This window comes from Anarrhichthys ocellatus, unplaced genomic scaffold (assembly GCF_004355925.1).
Source record: "Anarrhichthys ocellatus isolate YVR2014 unplaced genomic scaffold, GSC_Weel_1.0 scaffold6, whole genome shotgun sequence".
In the NCBI taxonomy this organism is placed as follows: domain Eukaryota; kingdom Metazoa; phylum Chordata; class Actinopteri; order Perciformes; family Anarhichadidae; genus Anarrhichthys; species Anarrhichthys ocellatus.
This window is the reverse complement of record NW_022280036.1, coordinates 4,546,127-4,565,274: the sequence shown is the minus strand read 5'-3', so window position 1 is coordinate 4,565,274 and position 19,148 is coordinate 4,546,127. Positions and strand designations below refer to the sequence as shown.

Below are 19,148 nucleotides of genomic sequence, written 5' to 3'. Positions count from 1 at the left end.
GTGCCAGGGCCTCCCATTCCCAGAACTGGGAATGTTTTCACAGCCTCAGAACAACTTGGCAGAGACTGGAAACACTTTGAGGGCTGTTGGGATAAACACACACACTCACACACACACACACACACACACACACACACGGATACCATGCTGATACACCTGGACTGTTTGTTGCCCTTTAAAGATAATTAAATGGTCTCCTACGTATTTGGGTGTATTTACATCACATTGTATGTACCACCAGTGGACATCAAACAGTCTTGTAAACAAAGGTTCTACATTCACTGTGAATCGCTGATGTCTGTAGGTGGAGTAAACTCTGTATATGGGCGTTCAAATCAAATGTTTTAAATGTAAAATGCTTGTGAGATCATTTCAAAATAAAATTAGATATTTCATATGTAAAACTTTCTGACTGAACCGTATTTGTAAAAGTAAAATTGTGAATGATCAACAGGGTTTGTGTTAGGGCATGTTTTGGTGTGTGTGTGTGTGTGTGTGTGTGTGTGTGGCTGCAGTAATGAAGTTGTTAGTTAAAGTGGCCCCCACCCCTTGGGACTGGCTTAAGCTGTGTGTGATTGCTTAGGGATCGGGCAGATACACACACACTTATCATTATCCACACACTCACATACACACACATACACTCAGAGTCATTACTCCATTACGCACATGGAGTATTGATTTTCTGCCATCTTTCCATCAGGTGAGAGCTTGCCAGGGAATATGGGAATGAACGCCTGGCTAGGAAAATCAAACTGTCACTCCTCCTTTCCTCTCTTCTTCCCTTCCCTCCTTCATTACAGACAGATGACAGGTCAAAGCTGCTGCCGTTCACTTCGTTGTTTTTCCTCCATCCGTCATCACTCAATCACTTCTTGCTCTCTTTCATCTTCATCCAACAAATCTCGGTGTCTGTTGATGTCTCTCTTACTCTCTCTCTGTCTACTCTATTTCACTACAGCTTACTTTGTTGACTCATTTGTACCTCTTTCCTCTTTTGCTGATCCTCTCTCGCTCTTGTTTCTGTCTTTGCATGCCAATGCCTTCCTTTCGGTTCCTCCCTCGAAGTGATGGATTCAGTCCTCTGTTTTCTTTTCCCTTTCCCCCTCTCCTCATCCCTCTTTCCTCAAGTCTCCAACACTCTGCACAATCAATCAGCTGGCCCCCTACTCCCTCCCTCCATCCATCCCTAAACCCCTTAGTCCCCTCTGTAGTCCCTCTTTCTCCTCCCTTACTCCTCTCTACCTTCACATCTCCTTCATTCTCTTCTAATCTGTAGCTTCCTGCACTAGCTCTGTATTGTTCAACTCCATCTAATCACTTCCTTTTCTCTCCTTCTTCTACCCTAATTTCTCCCTCCCTTTCTCTGGTCAAGTTAAATGTTTATGTGCCACTTTCATCAAGAAGGTCTGCCATAATCCTCTCCATGTACCTCTTCATCCTTTTCTTTCCCTGCCTTCCAACTCCTCTCTTCCCATTCAAACTCCTCATCATGCACTTTCCTAATTCTCCTCCACCTTCTACCTCCTCACTCTTTCCTCTCTTCTTCTTCTCTCCTCCTCCTATGCAATAACCATTCCTCACCCCCCTTTTTTCTACCATTCTCGCTCTCTCCCCCGGTTCACCTCCTGTCCTCCTGCTCTCCCCTCCATACTTTATCTCTCCCTTCCTTCACCTCCCGTGTCTCCTCCCTTCTCACCTCTCCTCCCTGAGAGGAGGATATGGGATGAGGGGATGTAATTCACTGACAAGGGTATCTATATTTAATATTAATGGCCGCATAGGACCCTTCACTCCTGCACTCACACACTCATATGGACACACACATGCTCAGTGCCAAATAAAGAGTGATCAAAGGCTGTGTAAGGTGCTGCGTTGTAGCCCCCAGGATAGACGCCTTGTGGACACACACGCAACACACACATACACCTACCCACGGAGCGCTCGGCGCTCCAGGATGGATGTGGCATCATTAGGCAGAGGAGTGTGGCCGTTCTCAGCAGAAACGGCCATGCCGGCGGTACACATCAATCTAGCACCGCACGCTCCCTCAGATACTGTCTCTTTCACACGCGCTCACAAACAGAGAGACAGAGAGGGAGGAAGCAACGCACGAGAGCACTGAGTACTTTTCTACAAACATATACGTACACCTTAGGGCCTTGTAATGTTATCCTGCGCTGTCTCCCTTGCTTTGTGTTCCTCTCTCTCACACACAAAGACACCTTTTTATTCATTTACTGTTGGAAAGTGCCACCAAGGAGAACGGGACGGAGAAGGAGAAAAATAGTCTCCATCTTCTTCTTCTCTGTCTATTCTTTCATTCTCTTTTTTTTCAAGTGTCATCTTCTCTTCTCTTTTCTCTTGGCTCCTCTACTTCCTTTGAACTTCTTCTACTGACTGCCACTGATTGATTCATGTTTTTGTAAAGTAAGTGCTACAGTAGATGTTAATCTGCATGTAACACATTGCACAATAAATAACCTTTGGAAAAGTGTCTTAATTTGTGATCAGAATATTTTCACACTAATCCAAGTACTTTCTGTGCGCATCTTTGCTCTGGGGCAGCTTACAGAGATCCGTTCAGGACAATTCTTCATTGTCGGAGAAGAGAAAATGATTTTTGCAGCAAAACAGCTTGAGATAAAAGTGGTGGTACTATGCATGATATACAAAATATGTTAAAATCACATAGATACAAATGGCTTTGTGGTTTAAGTGATGATTTGTCTACATAGGTCTAAATCTCTCACTTTTTGACTTGTTTGAACAAACTGACACTAACTTAACTGTGCACTTACACATCTTTGCATTTATGGAAGTAAAGCACATTATTATTTATTTATTTTTAAGTCATTGATACGAAACATCCTCTAGTGTTACAAAGCCACTGAACGCTTGCCTTCTGCTGGGACCTATAGTCCTTACTGACCCGGCTCTTTGAAAGGCATGTTGTACACTGATGTAAATGAGTTATCGTCATCCTTTATTTACTGACGTACTGTGAGGACATCCTATCACATTTTTATTAATTTATTTTATTTACATTGGACATTCTCGAACAAGTTTTGTTAAATTGAGAGAGAAATGTAACAAAAATGGAATATAGCAACATAATTCACAAGTTTGTGGACAGAGCAATATGTTTACTGCTGAACAACAATAATACAGTATTTGTCTCAGGGGGAACATTATGGGGGATATTCTATCTTTGAATTTTTTTATATATATATTTCTGTTAAAAATCTACATTTTGAATAACATTTTCCAGTTTGTCTGTCATTGCATCTATTTTAAAATGTTCCTCACGTCCAAGAATCTCCATATCTTGAGTTTTTTGCTGCGGCATATGTGTTCAATGATTTAACAGCATTATATTACAGAGAAAAATCACACACATGGCTGCTTTAATATGGTGATTTCCAAAGTAAAAAGTTTTATCTCGTGTATACGCTTCAGGTGTTTCAACGTATTTTAGTGTTTTCCTTGTGCTAATGATCTCCATATCAGAGTTGTTGAGAATAACAAGCGTCTACTGCAGATACCATCTGCCTGCGGGCTACACACAGTTTGTTGTATGTGTGCGTGTGTGCGTGCGTGTGTGGTGTCTCCTTGGCTTCAATTGATCTGTATCAAGTAATAGAATGCGTTGGGACAGGGGCAATATTTAAATGAAAGGGGATATGTGTGCATATGCATGGACACAAATGTCTACCTGTGTTTGTGCGTATGCGTGTGCACTTGTGTGCGTGTGTGTGTGTGTTAAAAAATAAAAAGAACGGTCGTGGGATGAGTACAGAGCTTTCTCTCCATGCCGACAGACGAATAGACGGCCCTATTGGTAATCAATGGTAAAACTCAAGCCATTGAACAACTGTCCGCCTTTTCAATTGTGTCCCGTTTGAGAAACAATTTGACAATAACGTCAGCTTGAGAAAAAAGACACAGTCAATATACAGGGAGAGCTGTGTGAAGGACAATTTACTGAGCGTCGTCATCTAAATGTGAGTTTGTGTGTGTATGTCTGTGTGTGTTCTTTGTCCCAGTGTTGTTTTGGACAGTACTGACAACAGAGCATTGTATACCCTTCACTGATAAACAGCTTCCAGAGTCATTAAAACAGAGTTAGTGTGTGCATATACACACACACACACACACACACACACACACACACACACACACACAGACACTCAGCTGCAGAGAGGTGAAACTACGTGAGACCAAAGACAAATATTTCAAATAGAAATTTAATCACAGCTTAATGTACAGCTGAAATTCAATTTTCTACATCAAGTTAATATAAGTGATGGATTTATTCAGATTGTGGAATGATGAAGGAATTAAACGAATATTATTGATTCGCTTTAGATAAGCAGATGAATATCAAAAACACTCCACACCGTAGGGTCATTTGAGTCTTTATGTTGGGAGAAATATGCTCATAGTTAACGATTGGAAATATTTTGTTTAACTTCTCATTAAATATTAAATGTATTAAGTAGAAACGTGATGTGATAATATTGTATTAATGCAAACGACATGTTGTAAAAGGCAATGTTGATGACTCATTTAAACCTGAACATATAACAAATTTGCAGGAAATTGGGGCAACAAAATCAAAGATTAAGAATAATGTCTGAACCAAAATAGTAAACATGTGATTCAAAATATATTGCTCTTATTTTTCATTGTAATTACAATATTTATGGCGTTCACAAAATAAACTACGATGCATAGTTTGCCAGATCTGAAACTTTTTTGCACAACAAATGCAAATGTTTTCATTATAATCTAAATGTTCTCTCTTGTCCCTACCTCATCTTCCTCTCTCTCTCTCTCTCTCGCTCTCTCTCTCTCTCTCTCTCTCTCTCTCTCTCTCTCTCTCGCTCTCTCTCCCCCGTTCCCCTTGCTGACATCTCTTGTCTCGTTCTGTCGGTACTTCTCATCCTACATGGACTGCGGATCTCAGACTTCCGAGGAGAACGTTTTCATGCACAAGTATGGAAAAATGTACGCGCTTCTATTTCTGTGCATACACATATGGCTGCGGAAGGATGTGTGTGTAGCGTATGTTTGCACGCATTCTGTGTCTGTAAACCTATGCATTTTTTGTTTACATTCAATAGTGTTTGTGTTTTTTTTAAGGGAGCACACAGGCTTTCATGATCATTATTCAAAGTTTTTGATTCCAGACACACAGAGGTAGACACATGCACACCATACTGTCTTAAGTTGTTCGTGCTCAAATTATTGCTGTGTGTGTGTGTGTGTGTGTGTGTGTGTGTGTGTGTGTGTGTGTGTGTGTGTGTGTGGTTGATTAAGGCAAGGGTCCCCAGGGCTCTGCCCCCCTCCCATCCATCAGTTTGAACAGGCAACATATTGCCTGGGATGCAAAGACACAGCCAGGGATATCAATTTCAACTGTCTGTGTGTGCTGTCACACACACTCACATAACTACATACTGTCAGATGCACATAGGTAACCACACGGGGTGTAATACATACTGTAACTGACTGATTTCAGTGCACACACTCAAACACTAAACATCTGAGGGGAGAGCAGAGGTGAAGGGTGTGTGTGTGTGTGTGTGTGTGTGTGTGTGTGTGTGCGTGTGTGTGTGTGTGTGTGTGTGTGTGTGTGAGGAGGTAGGATGAGCAAAGGAGGGAAGTTTTTCTTTGTTTTTTCATCCTTATCTGCTCCTTGTAAACTTATTTGGTGACTCCTCATTGAGTCAAGTTGTTTTTTGCCAAAAGAGGGTTCATGTTACACTATCGAAGTAAAGATTGATGAAGTAGCAGCAGTATCAATAATATTTCATTTTCAGTTATTTTTTTTTTTTTTAGTATCATCCTCACGTGTCTAGCTGTCAATTCCATAAGTGTGAATCCTGTTCTTTACAAATAAAATCTTTCAAGCTGTGACCAAAAATGTAATAAATTCAATTTAGGCATTCCCTCGGGTATTGTCAGTTTATTTATAGGCCTCCAAACTGTAACCCATCCAGACCCAGACTGGCCCTGCTTGTCCCATTAGCCGTGGACACAGCAGCCAGGCCTCTGTGTGTGTGTGTGTGTGTGTGTGTGTGTGTGTGTGTGTGTGTGTGTGTGTGTGTGTGTGTGTGTGTGTGTGTGGATGTGTACATGTGGATCAATAACCATCCTAGAGGTGTGGATAGTGAGGGGCAAGGTGAGGGTCAGGGTTAGCCACCCAGTGTTAGGGAAATAAGTGGATAAACAGATGAGAAAGAGAGCGAGAGAGATTGAAGTAAATGAATTACAGGAGAGAAATTGAGAGAAAGAGATATTGTTTAAAGGTGGGATTGTTATTTGAATATTTGGATTGTTTCATGTTTTATAGTAAGTACTCCATCCAGAAACATGTTTGACAATTTATACCCCCTTTTCTCTCTGTGAAATATGAAACATTTATCAATTTTTTTGTATAACTACATCAATTTAGTTCACAAAGGGGGTTTATACATTTATAAGTTGCTTGTTTTTGTTTGTAAATGTATTTTGATACAGTATATATAGTGTATACATCTATATATACAGTGATATATAGTTTAAAAGAGGTAGGTAATGAATTTTTTTCTGTTGTTGAATTTACACTTTTTTCAACCCAGCTCACAAATGCAGAAACATGTTAGGAATTTTGGGATTTGGAAAAAATAAAATAAAAATAAGTATTTAAGTATTCTAATGTCATATTACTGATCATTTCATTGTTGGAAAGGAAAATGAATCAATAAAGCACTCCACAGATTCACAGAAATCTTTATTTCACGGAGACGTACTGCAGTCTTAATGCAAGGTGGAAAATTCCATTTATTTTACAGTCATGCTTTTTTTTTTTGCTGTTTAACTCATATTGTCTTCACAGCTGACAATCTTATTTTTCCAGTGATGGCTTCATCTGTCAACCACACACACACACACACACACACACACCACACTCAGAACATACGGCGACTACTAGGTTTTGCTCTCTACGTAATTGAATCAAATTCTCCACCAACAAAAAAAAAGGTCTGGCGTCAGCATCTTCTGTTTCTTTTTGCATGGCCACTGATTGTCCTTCCTCCTCCACTCTGTGAACTATAATAGTACACATTGAATGACTAAACCTTCAGTAATCACAGAGATAAAGATGACAGGAAGTTGTGTTCTCTCTTGCTGTCGTGGCGTCCGTATCGTTCTCTCTCTCTTTACCTTTCTGCCCCTCTGATCATCGCTCTCATACTTGGATTTTCCACATGGCATAACCATGTCAAATGGAGTCCACAGTCACACATACACACATCTATACACATGCGTGCGCACACAGTCCTATTGTTATGATAATGGTTTCTGTGTTGTTGGCTTTAGGGTCAGGAAGTCAACATAAGCTTCTTAATGGACTGTGAAATAACCCTAACTGCATTAACCTCTCAGATCTCACATCTCACACACACACTCACACTCACACACATGTGCGTGCATTCTCATACATATAAGTGTATACATGCAGACACACACACACACACTGCTCCCCCACACATAAACACGCAGAAGCTCAGATCAGATTGGATTGGTCTTTAATTGGCGGGGCGATCACACCTTGAGGATGTAGAAAAAAATCCTTCAATCAGACGGAGTGATGGAGTGATGGAGTGAGGGATGGAGAGGAGGGAGGACGGGAGTAATGGATGGATGAAAAACAAATGAGCGAGCCTAAAAAGAGGACAATGTTGTGTCACACAGGACCGCAAAGCTTGTCCTGTGCTTGGACGCACACACACATTCTCAGGCTTACATTAAGATAATGTGCTGTGCAAATACTGCTTTGCCTTTTAGAGTGTATTAGAAAGTGGATGATGTTCAAGTGCAAGCTCAGTTGGTATAAACGGAGCCAGTGAGAGGCTGCCGCGGGCTCAGTTTGACCTTAGCCCAGTGTCATTCTCCATATGCTCTCCTCTAATACAATTATTCCACTGTGTCTTTGCCGTTATCAAGTGGGAAGCGGAGTCTATCAGTCTGTCCGTATATCTGGCTATCTATGCAGATTTTTTTTGTTTCAGAACTTATTTACTTTTAAAGTTTTTTCAGGGCTTAGGGTCAAGAACTGCCCGCTAATTTTACTCTTGAAACAAATTAAAAATCCAAATATTTTTTAAATTTTTAATATGTAGTATTGACAACAAGCTTTCAGGACTAAATCAGTTTCAAATTTCTCCTCTCCTCTCTTTTCCTCTTCTCCTGTGCCAAATGGGTGTTTTCCTGAGAGGGGATCACAAAGGATTTTGGTGGGGATTTAGCTCTGTGTCTTAAATCAGTCTTAATTTTTGCTCTCTGCCATTAAAGAGCCGCCATTAAGCTCCTCTCTTCTCGCCTCATTTCCCTCTTCCTCTTGTTTCACTTTTTCAATTTGTGTGAGAGGGGGAGTTCACTCCTCATAAAATTTCACTTTGGCCAGCCTATCATTTGCATCTGAGCCAATAAATAGCAATTAGCATTAACAATTAAACCAGCCAGTGGAACCGCGGGCAGCTCCCTGAGATGGCCTGATGGATGGGAAGGTGGATAGGAAGGAAGGGAGGGAAGGTTTAGTGTGTTCGTGTGCGTGTGTGTGTGTGTGTGTGTGTGTTTGTGTGTGGCTACTTACGACATGAACTCTCACAGGGCGACCCAGTATCTCTTGCACTTTCATTTTCTTCCCAAAGCTAATTTATCTACTGTCTCAGTGGCCTAATCACAACACACACACACATGCACAGACATGCACTGTGGGCCGAAATAAGCTGGCACGCCGTTAGCTGCTCAAATTTTACTTGTTAATTACACTCATTAAATAACAACTGTTTTCGGCACTCCAGCTTATTTTATAGTTCTGTTTTTCAGCCGCTCACAGTTTTTCAGATTCATTCATAAAGATCTGGTGTAATGAGGACACCGCTGGCCGCATCATGTCTGTTGTGTCACATTGCCTCGCTACTGACGCATCTTTAGTTGAGACAGATATTATTTATTTAACACAAGAGGTGTGATGTTCTGCTTATTGATCCCCAAAGGAGAGATATGTCATGATGTAAAAAGTATCGCTTTTCCAAGTCGGTGTCTCACTGCAGCTTGAAAAGGATTGCTACACACAAAAATACATTTTTCTTGTAATTATAACTTAGAATCTCATAATTGTGAAATCTTTAATCTCGGTATTAAAACAACCAACATCTTGCACTTCCAAGAGAACTAAAACTAAACAAGACCTTTGCCTGTGACCTTGTCATCTTTTGATATGGATGTCTGTCATGAGATTTCACTCTTAATTCCATCATTTCTCAAAATTAGAAGGTAAGAATGTCATATTTATGAGAACAACTTTTTTCCTTTAACGAATGGAATGCACTTTTTATATGTTTGTATGTGTGTCTGATATGTGTCCAAATACAAGAAGCATGCATGATTCAGTGCTGCTGACACCCATGTGCAGGCTGTTGTCTCCATGTCCGCTAACCGCTGTGCGCACCTCCACTGGGCCCGCGGTGAGAATATTGTTGGTGGCTGGTGACGATCAGTCCATCTCCATACATTAATCACCACCAATAGAAAGCCCTGACACAGCAACTACAGCAGTGCCACTGCCCTGCCTAACAAAGCATAGAGCAAGGACACACAGCGCCAACAGCGGAAAGACAGAAAAGAGGAAGAGAGGGAAAGAGTGAGTGTGTGTGTATTGGATGGAGGGTGCAGAGAAAGAAAGAGAGGGGGAGCTAGATGGGAAAATATGGAAATGTAGAAAGAAAACAATCATGCTTTATGTTTCCCCCTCTGTCCTAACCTCTCTCTTTTTGTCTCTCTTTCTCCGTCTCTCTTCTCTCTCTTTTTCTCGTGGTTTTTATTGTTATTACCACGGCAGCGCCATTAGAGAGCTCTACGTTCTTCTCCACTGGAGCAATAAATGAAGAGGGCCTCACTCCTTTTTCCTCCTCATCCTCTCCTTTCTCATCCCTTCTTCAGGTCCCCACTCGACTCCTGTCTCACCTCCGGTCGCCTTCAGTTCTCTTTTGTCACCGCTGTTTTCCTTTCCCATTTTCAATCTTATTCTCATTCCTTCTCTTTACTTTTCCCTTAGTCCTTTTCACCTTACCGTTTCTTGTTTATCTCCTCTCTTCCTCTAGCGTTTAATTATCTCCTTTCATTTTTTTGTGTTATTTTCACCTTCATCTCCTTTCATGGCAGACTATCGTGATCCACTCATAACACAAACCTTAGGACTGTATCCTACTTTGTAAATGACACACACACACGCACACACAGGATGTAGGGTGCAGTAATACTTGTAAGGGACAGATGTTGCAGCCATGACAAATCACCCTCTGTGATTAAATGCTGGTTTGCTCTGAGTACAATGGAAACACGTTGGACCATTAATTAACGGTCCAAATGCACAAACACGGCAGTCAAACAGCAACTGAAGACTCATTACATTACACTTCCTTGATGTCATCACTGTTGTGGTATGTTATGGTCACTACTGTAACCAGCCCTGTGACTTTGAGGCCTGACCTTTCAGAAAAGTAGACCTTTAAACAGAAGTCTATGAGAATATGACACTTGATATATCACCTCAGTAAACATGGTCTCAATCGCTAGTTTCAAGTCTTCTTCAAATCAGCATGAGCTTCATTTAGTAAATTATGGTCAGATTTAGATTAAAATAGACAATAAAGCACTCGTGTCCCTTCTGGTGATAAAAAAACGGGCGACTGTGGCTAAGTGGAGAGCAGGGCCGTCCTTCAGTCAGAGGATCGGTGGTTCGATCCCCGGGCTCCACTAGTCGCATGTCGATGTGTCCTTGAGCAGGACACTTAACCCCAAAATTGCTCCTGTAGCTGTGCCTACGGTGTAGAGATGTGATATACTCTGAATTGTAAGTTGCTTTGGATAAAAGCGTCTGCTAAAATGACTGTAATGACTGTACAAAATCCATGTTTAAGGGACTACTTTATAGGGCCTGCAGCCAAAAAGCAGACAAGTCTGTAGACTAGGGTTGAAGAAGGATCCCATCCTGATAGAAGAAAGGGCTAAAAGACACCAAGGGTCCCAACACTGAAAGTGCTACAATCAAACCCCAGCCAACAGCACACAGAGATTCATATCAGTACTTCGGAGTCAGCTGCCCTATCGAGTACACCACATGGTATGAGACAAGACACAGACACAGCATGCAGACAGAGATTAAAACAAAGAGCGAAGGACAGAGATGTAAAGTGAGTACAAGACTTTATGGAGTTTTAATGGGTGGGAGAAGGTAAGGAGACATGTTGGAGGTGGTTCAGGGAGCAGATGCCAAAATTGTATGACAGTGAGCGTCAAACAAGGAGAGAATGGGGGTGGAGGGAGCAGTGGGTGGCTGCAAGGAGAGGTGAGCGAGAGGAGACTGTAGGAAGTGCGTAGTGAATTAAGAAAGAAGGGCATTGTGGTTGGGAAAAGGACTGAGACACATGCTTTGTATTCATAATAGTGTAGGTGGTTCTGATATTAAAGGATCAGCACAACCGCAGATATTGCTTTTAAAGCAGCAGTCAAAAAACAAACTTTTGGTCCTCCTAATTCGTGCTTAGGTACCATCTCATTACAGTCTTTTTTAGTAATTTAGCAATTCTGATGATACATCTGTGTCTCCATTTCTTTTCCCAACTTCCTTTCAGTTTATCAACCTAACTTGTGAGGGCTTTCTAAACGCATTACTCTACACTTATTATTGTGGAGAGCTGAAGTCTTGATGTCACGTCCAGACTATTCTCTGTTCTAGTAGCTTCTGCAGCTAAATGCAATCTCACACTCAGTCAGTGCCATTTCTAAAGCTGAGTAAGTTGGAAAACTTCACAAAGCTGTCTAGCATTAAAAACTGAAGGACCTTGAATGGAGTTGGAAGGGAGAACGTGATGGCAGGCTGGAAGGGTGAGAAAGAGAAGACTGTGTGGCAACAGGGAGTCAAAAAGACTTTTAAAAGTCCCTCCAGTAAAGTAACAGTTTGTGGAGACTGTGGAAGAATGTTCTGTATGTGTTGGCAACTGCCATATGAAAACACATTAGCCTTCCAGACAAAATCTAAATAGCAGATAGCAGTGGAGGGTGGATGGGGGCAGGATTAACAAGTCTATACCTGCTTTTGAAGACAACGACAATGTGTGAACATTTTACTGTCAAATCGGGCGGACAGGAAGAAGGGAGGGATAGATGTCAAGGTCAAGTCAGGAAGACCCAATGGAAATGTAATAAGCATATACATTTATATATATAACGTGCCTCTGCATTTACAATATTGTTTTACATTCTCTCATGGATTAAAATACACTCACCTATCTTTCACTCTACAGGTACACAGTCTCTGTGACCATCTGTCTTCTCTCTTCCAAACACTCGACCACTTTGTTATTTTGGGTTCTCCATAGGAAGTGCTGCTTCTCACCTGATGTCCCTGAGACATGGATTCATTACTGAGCCCGACGCCACCAGGATGCTGTGTGTGCGTGTGTGTGTGTGTGTGTGTGTGTGTGTGTGTGTGTGTGTTTGTGTGTCTCATGTAACTCATCTCAGGGCAATCAGTTGTTTGGGAAATTGCTGAGAGAGGTGTAATATACTCCCTTGCTCACAGTAGTTTTCATTCTTTTCCTCTTTCATTCCTACCTTCTCGCACTTTTTTGTTTGTATGTCGTATTTTGTTTAGTTATTTTCTTCTTTCACACCAATTGTAGAACACATGAATCAGTATTAGGCAGCTTGTTTTATGCAGAATTAGTTTTGGCTAGAGAGCTGGTTACGCCTTTTGAATCCTCCGGAAGACGTTTACTGTGAAGCAGCTGCAGAGTTGTTAGTAGTCGCCGTGGTTAGCCCAGGTGGCTGATGTGTTGCTTCATAAAACACAGTGGACATTTTTTATTCAGCAACATACTTTTTTAATGTTCGGTGTTGAGTTTGGTGGGAAGTACTATACCTGAGAGAACTCAGCAAAAGCAACTCGTGAACACAAGCAAACAGAAAAACACAAGCAATTGAAGAAAAAGTGTTTTTCTATTTGCTGCATTCTTTTAATCTTTGTTTTGGCATTTTTTTCCTGCATTTAATTGCAGACTGGAGATTTCCACAACATTACACTGCCAATTTGGTGACGTTTTTTTGCCAATGCAGGAACGAACTTCATTACAAAACCTTGACAAAGTAAAAGAGGCTGGATCAGGTAACTGAGTTTTGTTTGAGTTGTTTGGAGGCAACACACACAAGCAAGGATACAACGACATGTTGCAGTTTGAGCAAACCTTTTCATTACATTTGATCAGACACTTCTTTCAGTCTGTCTCCTGTGGTTGAGACTGTGGCTACGGTAAGTTTTTGTATAAATGTTCTTTTAAACCTACATGCGTTTCCCCTTCCTTCTTTCTAGCGTCCCTCTCTGTCTCCATTTCTCTCCCCCCCCCTATACTCAGTCTCCAGCGTCTCCCTCAGTGCCCCCAGTGAGAGCAGCTAAAATTAAGTGGTGCCACTTCTCAATGACACTTTAATGATAGCACCACTGCTCCGCACACAGAGAGACGGGAGAGGTATGAGCATCTGCTAAAGATAGGCCCCTCAGACACAACCACACAATACACACACACACACACACACACACACATACTCATACGTCCAAACGAGTGAGCCTCCCTTTGTCTCGCCTGCCACAGGGACCATGGGGGACGGGTGGAGTCTAATTAAGAGCGTCCGTAGGGATACGTTTGTGCATGTTTGTGTGTGTGTGAGTGCGTGTCATTCCAGCTTGGCATCACCATCACCTGCCTGGCACTGCCATTACGGCTGGCATCTTAGAGAGAGAGAGAGAGAGAGAGAGAGAGAGAGAGAGAGAGAGAGAAGAGAGAGAGAGAGAAGAGAGAGAGAGAGAGAGAGAGAGAGAGAGAGAGAGAGAGAGAGAGAGAGAGAGAACTGATAGCAGACCAAGACACAGTCTTGCATTTAGTGTTATCAATGTAACTTCTCAGAGAGGAGAAAGTTAAAGTTTGCTTCCACTTTCATCAATGATGTTTAGAGCGTCTGTTTAGAAGTTTTAGGTTTTATGGTCCAAATCCCACCTTTCCTAATTTGAACCCATTTTATGGAGGCAACGTTATAGCTGGTCGTGGTAAAACCAGATTAAACACAGATTTAATGGGAACTTTGCCATATTTTCTTAAATTCTAATAAAGGATTTCATTGAAACATATATTGCGAAAGGTATGAATAAAAGTCAGCCCATCCCTGAATATGTTTCTGTGCTTATTTCTATGTACATTTGCACATGCTGCTTGCTTTGTGTGTGTGTGTGTGTGTGTGTGTATGTGTGTGTGTGTGTGTGTGTGTGTGTGTGTGTGTGTGTGTGTGTGTGTGTGTGTGTGTGTGTGTGTGTGTGTTGCTGTTTAGAGCCTCCCGATGAAGTTCCAACATGTTCTTAATGCTGTCAGCATTAAGCAAGTGGTTAATCAATTAGCCCACTACTACCCTTACAACGTCAACACTCTGACTTTAAAACCTGTGTCAATAATGTAACATTAACTGCCAAAACACTGGTAATCACATATCACTGACTGTTAACACCAGTATGACAATGTGTTTTAAGTCTGCAAGTTATTTACTCCCTATCTGTTTACAACATTTGCTCTGAAAAGGGAGAGCAAACTTTAGTATGCACATGTGTCTGCGTGTGTGTGCATGTGTGTGTGTGTGTGTGTTGAGGTTACCATCAGGTCAATGATGGAGCTGCAGGGAAAAGTGCCAAGTGACATTTTAAGACTCCCCCCAGCCCTCTTTACACACACACACACACACACACAAACATACACACCCACGAGGTCTGACTGAAGTAGACAGGTCATCAGTGATGAGTATGATGCAGGCCCTCACCCTGACTGGCACTCTGCTTACACACACACATGCACAGACCAACACATGTCACTTTGTGGCAAATGAGATCAGAGATGTTCTTTTCAACAGACGTCACGTACGAAGCTGCATCTAACTACCAACACACACACACACACACACACATACAAAGCATCGCTACTCTTGCCACACCAAGTTTGCCCATGTTTTGTATTATTTATTAGGTACATTTTAGTTGCTTTAGCACACACGCTCTATGGCAAATGACCAATCACACAGATTCTCAGCAAATAATGATTTGTTCAACATATGATTTTAAAAGTATTTTGTGTTTACATTTGGGCAGAAATCTGCTGGAATTGAACAAGGTCACAAAACATTAGGAACCAATAAGAATGATAAAGGATTAAATTGTCCCACCCTAAAAGGTGCAACAAAACAAAAGGGATGGTCAGGCAGATGTCAAACGAACATACTCTGTCTTCACATGATCAGGCAAAACAAATAAAAGCACCTGTGCAGGTGGACCATGGGTGTGCAGGGCCTTTAACATCACTTGCTTATTCTACAGAACTGCAGGTAGTTGCTGGGATGTTCTATTAATTCGTGAAAACTAATTAACATGAGGAAATTTATCAATTTACTAATTTTAGCATGCAAAAATGTTAATCGTGGGGACAAACCTAGTTCTGCATGCAAATTCAATCAAACATTTTACTCCTGATAGCTGCCATGCTCTGTACAAATATTTTAAGAATTGCAAGTTATATTTTGTCTTCAATATCATCAAAATAATAACAACTCCACATTCGTATCACATTTTTTTCAGAGATCTCAACCATGTGCAGAGCCCATGAGTAAACAGGAGCAGGCCTTTCTCACAGCAGACATTGTGACTTGTCATCGTGGGTAGATCACAGGTGTTACCAATGATACTACTAATTAGCATTGACTTGCTATATTAAAGTGGCCCAGTAAGCCCCACGACATTGTGACGGTGAACCAGCATGCACAACACCAGGAACCTGAAATTGAAGCAGCTAAATTGTAATAAATAAATGAAATCAGCCATCATCAAATTCAACATTTACACCTGTGCTTTTTTAACTGTGACACAACAACATGGCTCTGGTCTATCGCCACCCTGATCAATTATTGGCATTTTGTGCATAGAGACATTAAAAATGAAATCAGTAATGGTGTGACAAAAATTAAATAATTAAATTGTTAGTAAGACATAATACAGGTTTACTACAGGTGGCACTACTGGAAATTGAGCCCTCAGCCCAGCAGTGTTAGCGTCATGCTGCTCTTATTGCGCCATACAACGCTGACGGAAAAGCATCTGCTTTTTCTGAACCGTTATTCAGAATGAAGGTAGACACGATGTATGCCAGCAGCCACCTGCAGCAGCCAGGTGTGTGCGTGAGTGTGTGTGTGTGTGTGTGTGTGTGTGTGTGTGGTGACCTCGGGACAAGTAATGAGTGATCTATTCTCAGCGCTGCTTCTCAATGAATTGAGTTCCATTACACCTTGCTTTGCTCCAGTCAGGTATACTGTAGGCATGTGTGTGTGTGTGTGTGTGCATGTGATGTGAGAAAGGAAGGCGTCAAGGTTGAAGCACATCAATACCTGAATGAGATGAGACCTTCCTTTTCTACACACACACACACACACACACACACACAGAGTTTATTAAATAAATAATTAATTACACGGCAGACTGAAATATTGGCAGCCTGCTGTAGAGATAGACAGTTGATTTTCAACAGGAGAAAAAAATCCCTGAGGGATGGAGCACGCAAAAAAAACACACACACACACACAGAAGCTCACAACGCATGCTACCATTGGGGGTTGATACACGCTCATACAAACAGTAATTACCCCCAACAGCTTAAAAAGACATTTGTGGTGCATTTATAATGGCTGCCAAATTACCAAAAGAATCCATTCACACACAAATACATATGCGTGTTGTCAGCGCTGAAACAGATGTGCACACACATGCATGTATAAACACACACACATTTAATGTTGTCTGCCCAGTAGAGTGCTATTTATGTCCAGTGTGAATAATTGCAGTTATTGATTTATCCTTTTGAAAGGTCATTTAAGAAAGTATGAATTCATTGTCCTGTTGAGAACTGACCAGTTGGTTGGTTATCAGAAGCAAGCACACATGTGCACATACATACATTGACTTATGAACAAGAATAGACTGTACATACGTAGACAGATAAGCAAATGCATGCTGTAGTGCACGATACATTGACCTTTCTATCAGATCCTCTACTCCTCTCCTTATTAATCTAGTTTAACTTTTCTTTTTTACCTCTCTTTTCCTCCATCCCTCCTGCGCTGTCCCTTCTTATCTCTCCTCACCCTTTCCTCTTCCATTCATTAATCTCAATCTCTCTGTCTATGCTCCTTGAAGTAAGATGTCAACACAGAGCAAACATGCGCACATACAGAGCAATGTGCCTTATCATCAGCTCCACTTGAAGGCAGCGTTGGCGTTTGTCGTCACAGGCAGGCTTGTAGACAGAATCAAATCACGTTCATCTGTCCTGTCATATTCTCATCAAAGAGACTGTGTGTTTGTGTGCAGGCATGTAGTATGTGTGTACTAGGCTTTGTATTTACAGTATGTGGCAAGCATGTGTCCATGAAACAATTATATTACCACGCAGTCAAGCGGCGCACAGCAGTGAAATGAGACAGGGACATATTACACTGCAGGCTCTTATTAACTCGACACTGATAAAGGGAAGTGGAGGCAAAATCTGAATTACTGGCTTGCGAGTGTCAACAAAGAGTTACAGAGAGATAGAGGTGAAAAGACTTTTCACTCATTGTCCCTGTTTGGCTAATTTGTCTGAATTCCAAAGTTGGAAGTCAACCAGCTTAATTTCATTTCAATATTTATAACGACAACACGTGTTTATCAAAATGTTCCAGGGTTAACCAGTTAGAGAACGTTTGAGTTTTAGTCAGAGCAATCATTTTAGTTTGCCACAGTGTAAACATTCTAATAACCCTACTAGAGGTGTTATCAATGGGTTCAAATAAATGTTTTTGATGACCAAAGGCTATTATCAAAGACGTTTATGTTTCTAAAGTTGAGAGATTTCTTCGTGACCTTAAACTTTTCTTATCTGTAGCACAGTTAGTTCAAATGAGAAAGCAGATATGAAATGTTCTGAGCAGACTCAGGACACAACAGCAAACCAAATCAAACAAAAATCATGTCACTCCATCATTCTAACATCATGTAAACTGACCGGATTATTAAATAAACATCGGCATCACAGGCTCATTGGAGAAAAGTGTTATTTGTACTTTCAAATTTATTGTAAAGTTTGTTTAGAAATACTGAAGACTTGTTGCTCGTCTCAGTGCCAGCAAAAGATCCTTGTAGTATGTTTCTATGTCTGTGAACACTATCACAAATACTAGTCTTAATCGTGACTACATGTTAATCTTGCAGTTGCAAATGAAGTGTGGTGGTCAAGTTTCTTTCTTTCTTTCTTTCTTTCTTCCTCTTTTCTGCTATTTCTCTTTCGCTCTCTTTCTTTCTGTTTCTTTCTCTTTTCTGTTATTTCTCTTTCTCTCTCTTTCTTTCTGTTTCCTTCTCTTTTCTGCTATTTCTCTTTCTCTCTCTTTCTTTCTGTTTCTTTCTCTTTTCTCTTATTTCTCTTTCTCTCTCTTTCTTTCTGTTTCTTTCTCTTTTCTCTTATTTCTCTTTCTCTCTCTTTCTTTCTGTTTCTTTCTCTCCCGGCAGTTTCAGTGGAAGCCACATCTTCTCAAGGACAGGTCAAAGTCGTGCACACACACACACACACACATACACAAACACAAGCACACGCACACGCATGCACAGGCACAGACACACATGTATAGAGTAGGTAGTACTGTATGTATAGTGGCAGCTCTGTGGGAAAAGCCTTTGGGTCTGGCCAGAGAAAAAGGCAAAAATAGAATAGAGCCGTCGAGTTGCAGAGACTCCACTGGGCCAATTCAAATCTCTCTCAACACACACACACACGCACACACACACACACACGCATACACAGACACAGTATTCTTACTGCATATCTCAGTCTCTGCTTTGGTTTTCTGATTCCCTCATTCTCCCTCTGTTTCACTCTTTATCTTTATTTTGATTTTATTTCACAGTAATCTTTGTTTGAACCAAGGGACATTTGGAAAGAAGTGCAGAATGTCACAGAATAGCCTGGGGGGGGGGGGGG

General features: G+C 41.2%; 1 protein-coding gene across 2 annotated transcripts in view; it reads left to right on the top strand.

Moving 5' to 3' along the window:
* spata17 (spermatogenesis associated 17) overlaps positions 1-10,603 on the top strand; it is a 60,432-nt gene extending 49,829 nt beyond the window's left edge. The window contains exon 10 of one of the 2 annotated variants that reach the window (XM_031846305.1): positions 4,970-10,603. In XM_031846305.1, coding sequence (XP_031702165.1) covers positions 4,970-5,066 — 97 coding nt within the window. In that variant the 3' untranslated portion in view covers positions 5,067-10,603. The remainder of the gene's footprint in view (positions 1-4,969) is intronic. The other variant, XM_031846308.1, reaches the window with a different exon arrangement.
* Positions 10,604-19,148: the final 8,545 nt, after the last annotated feature.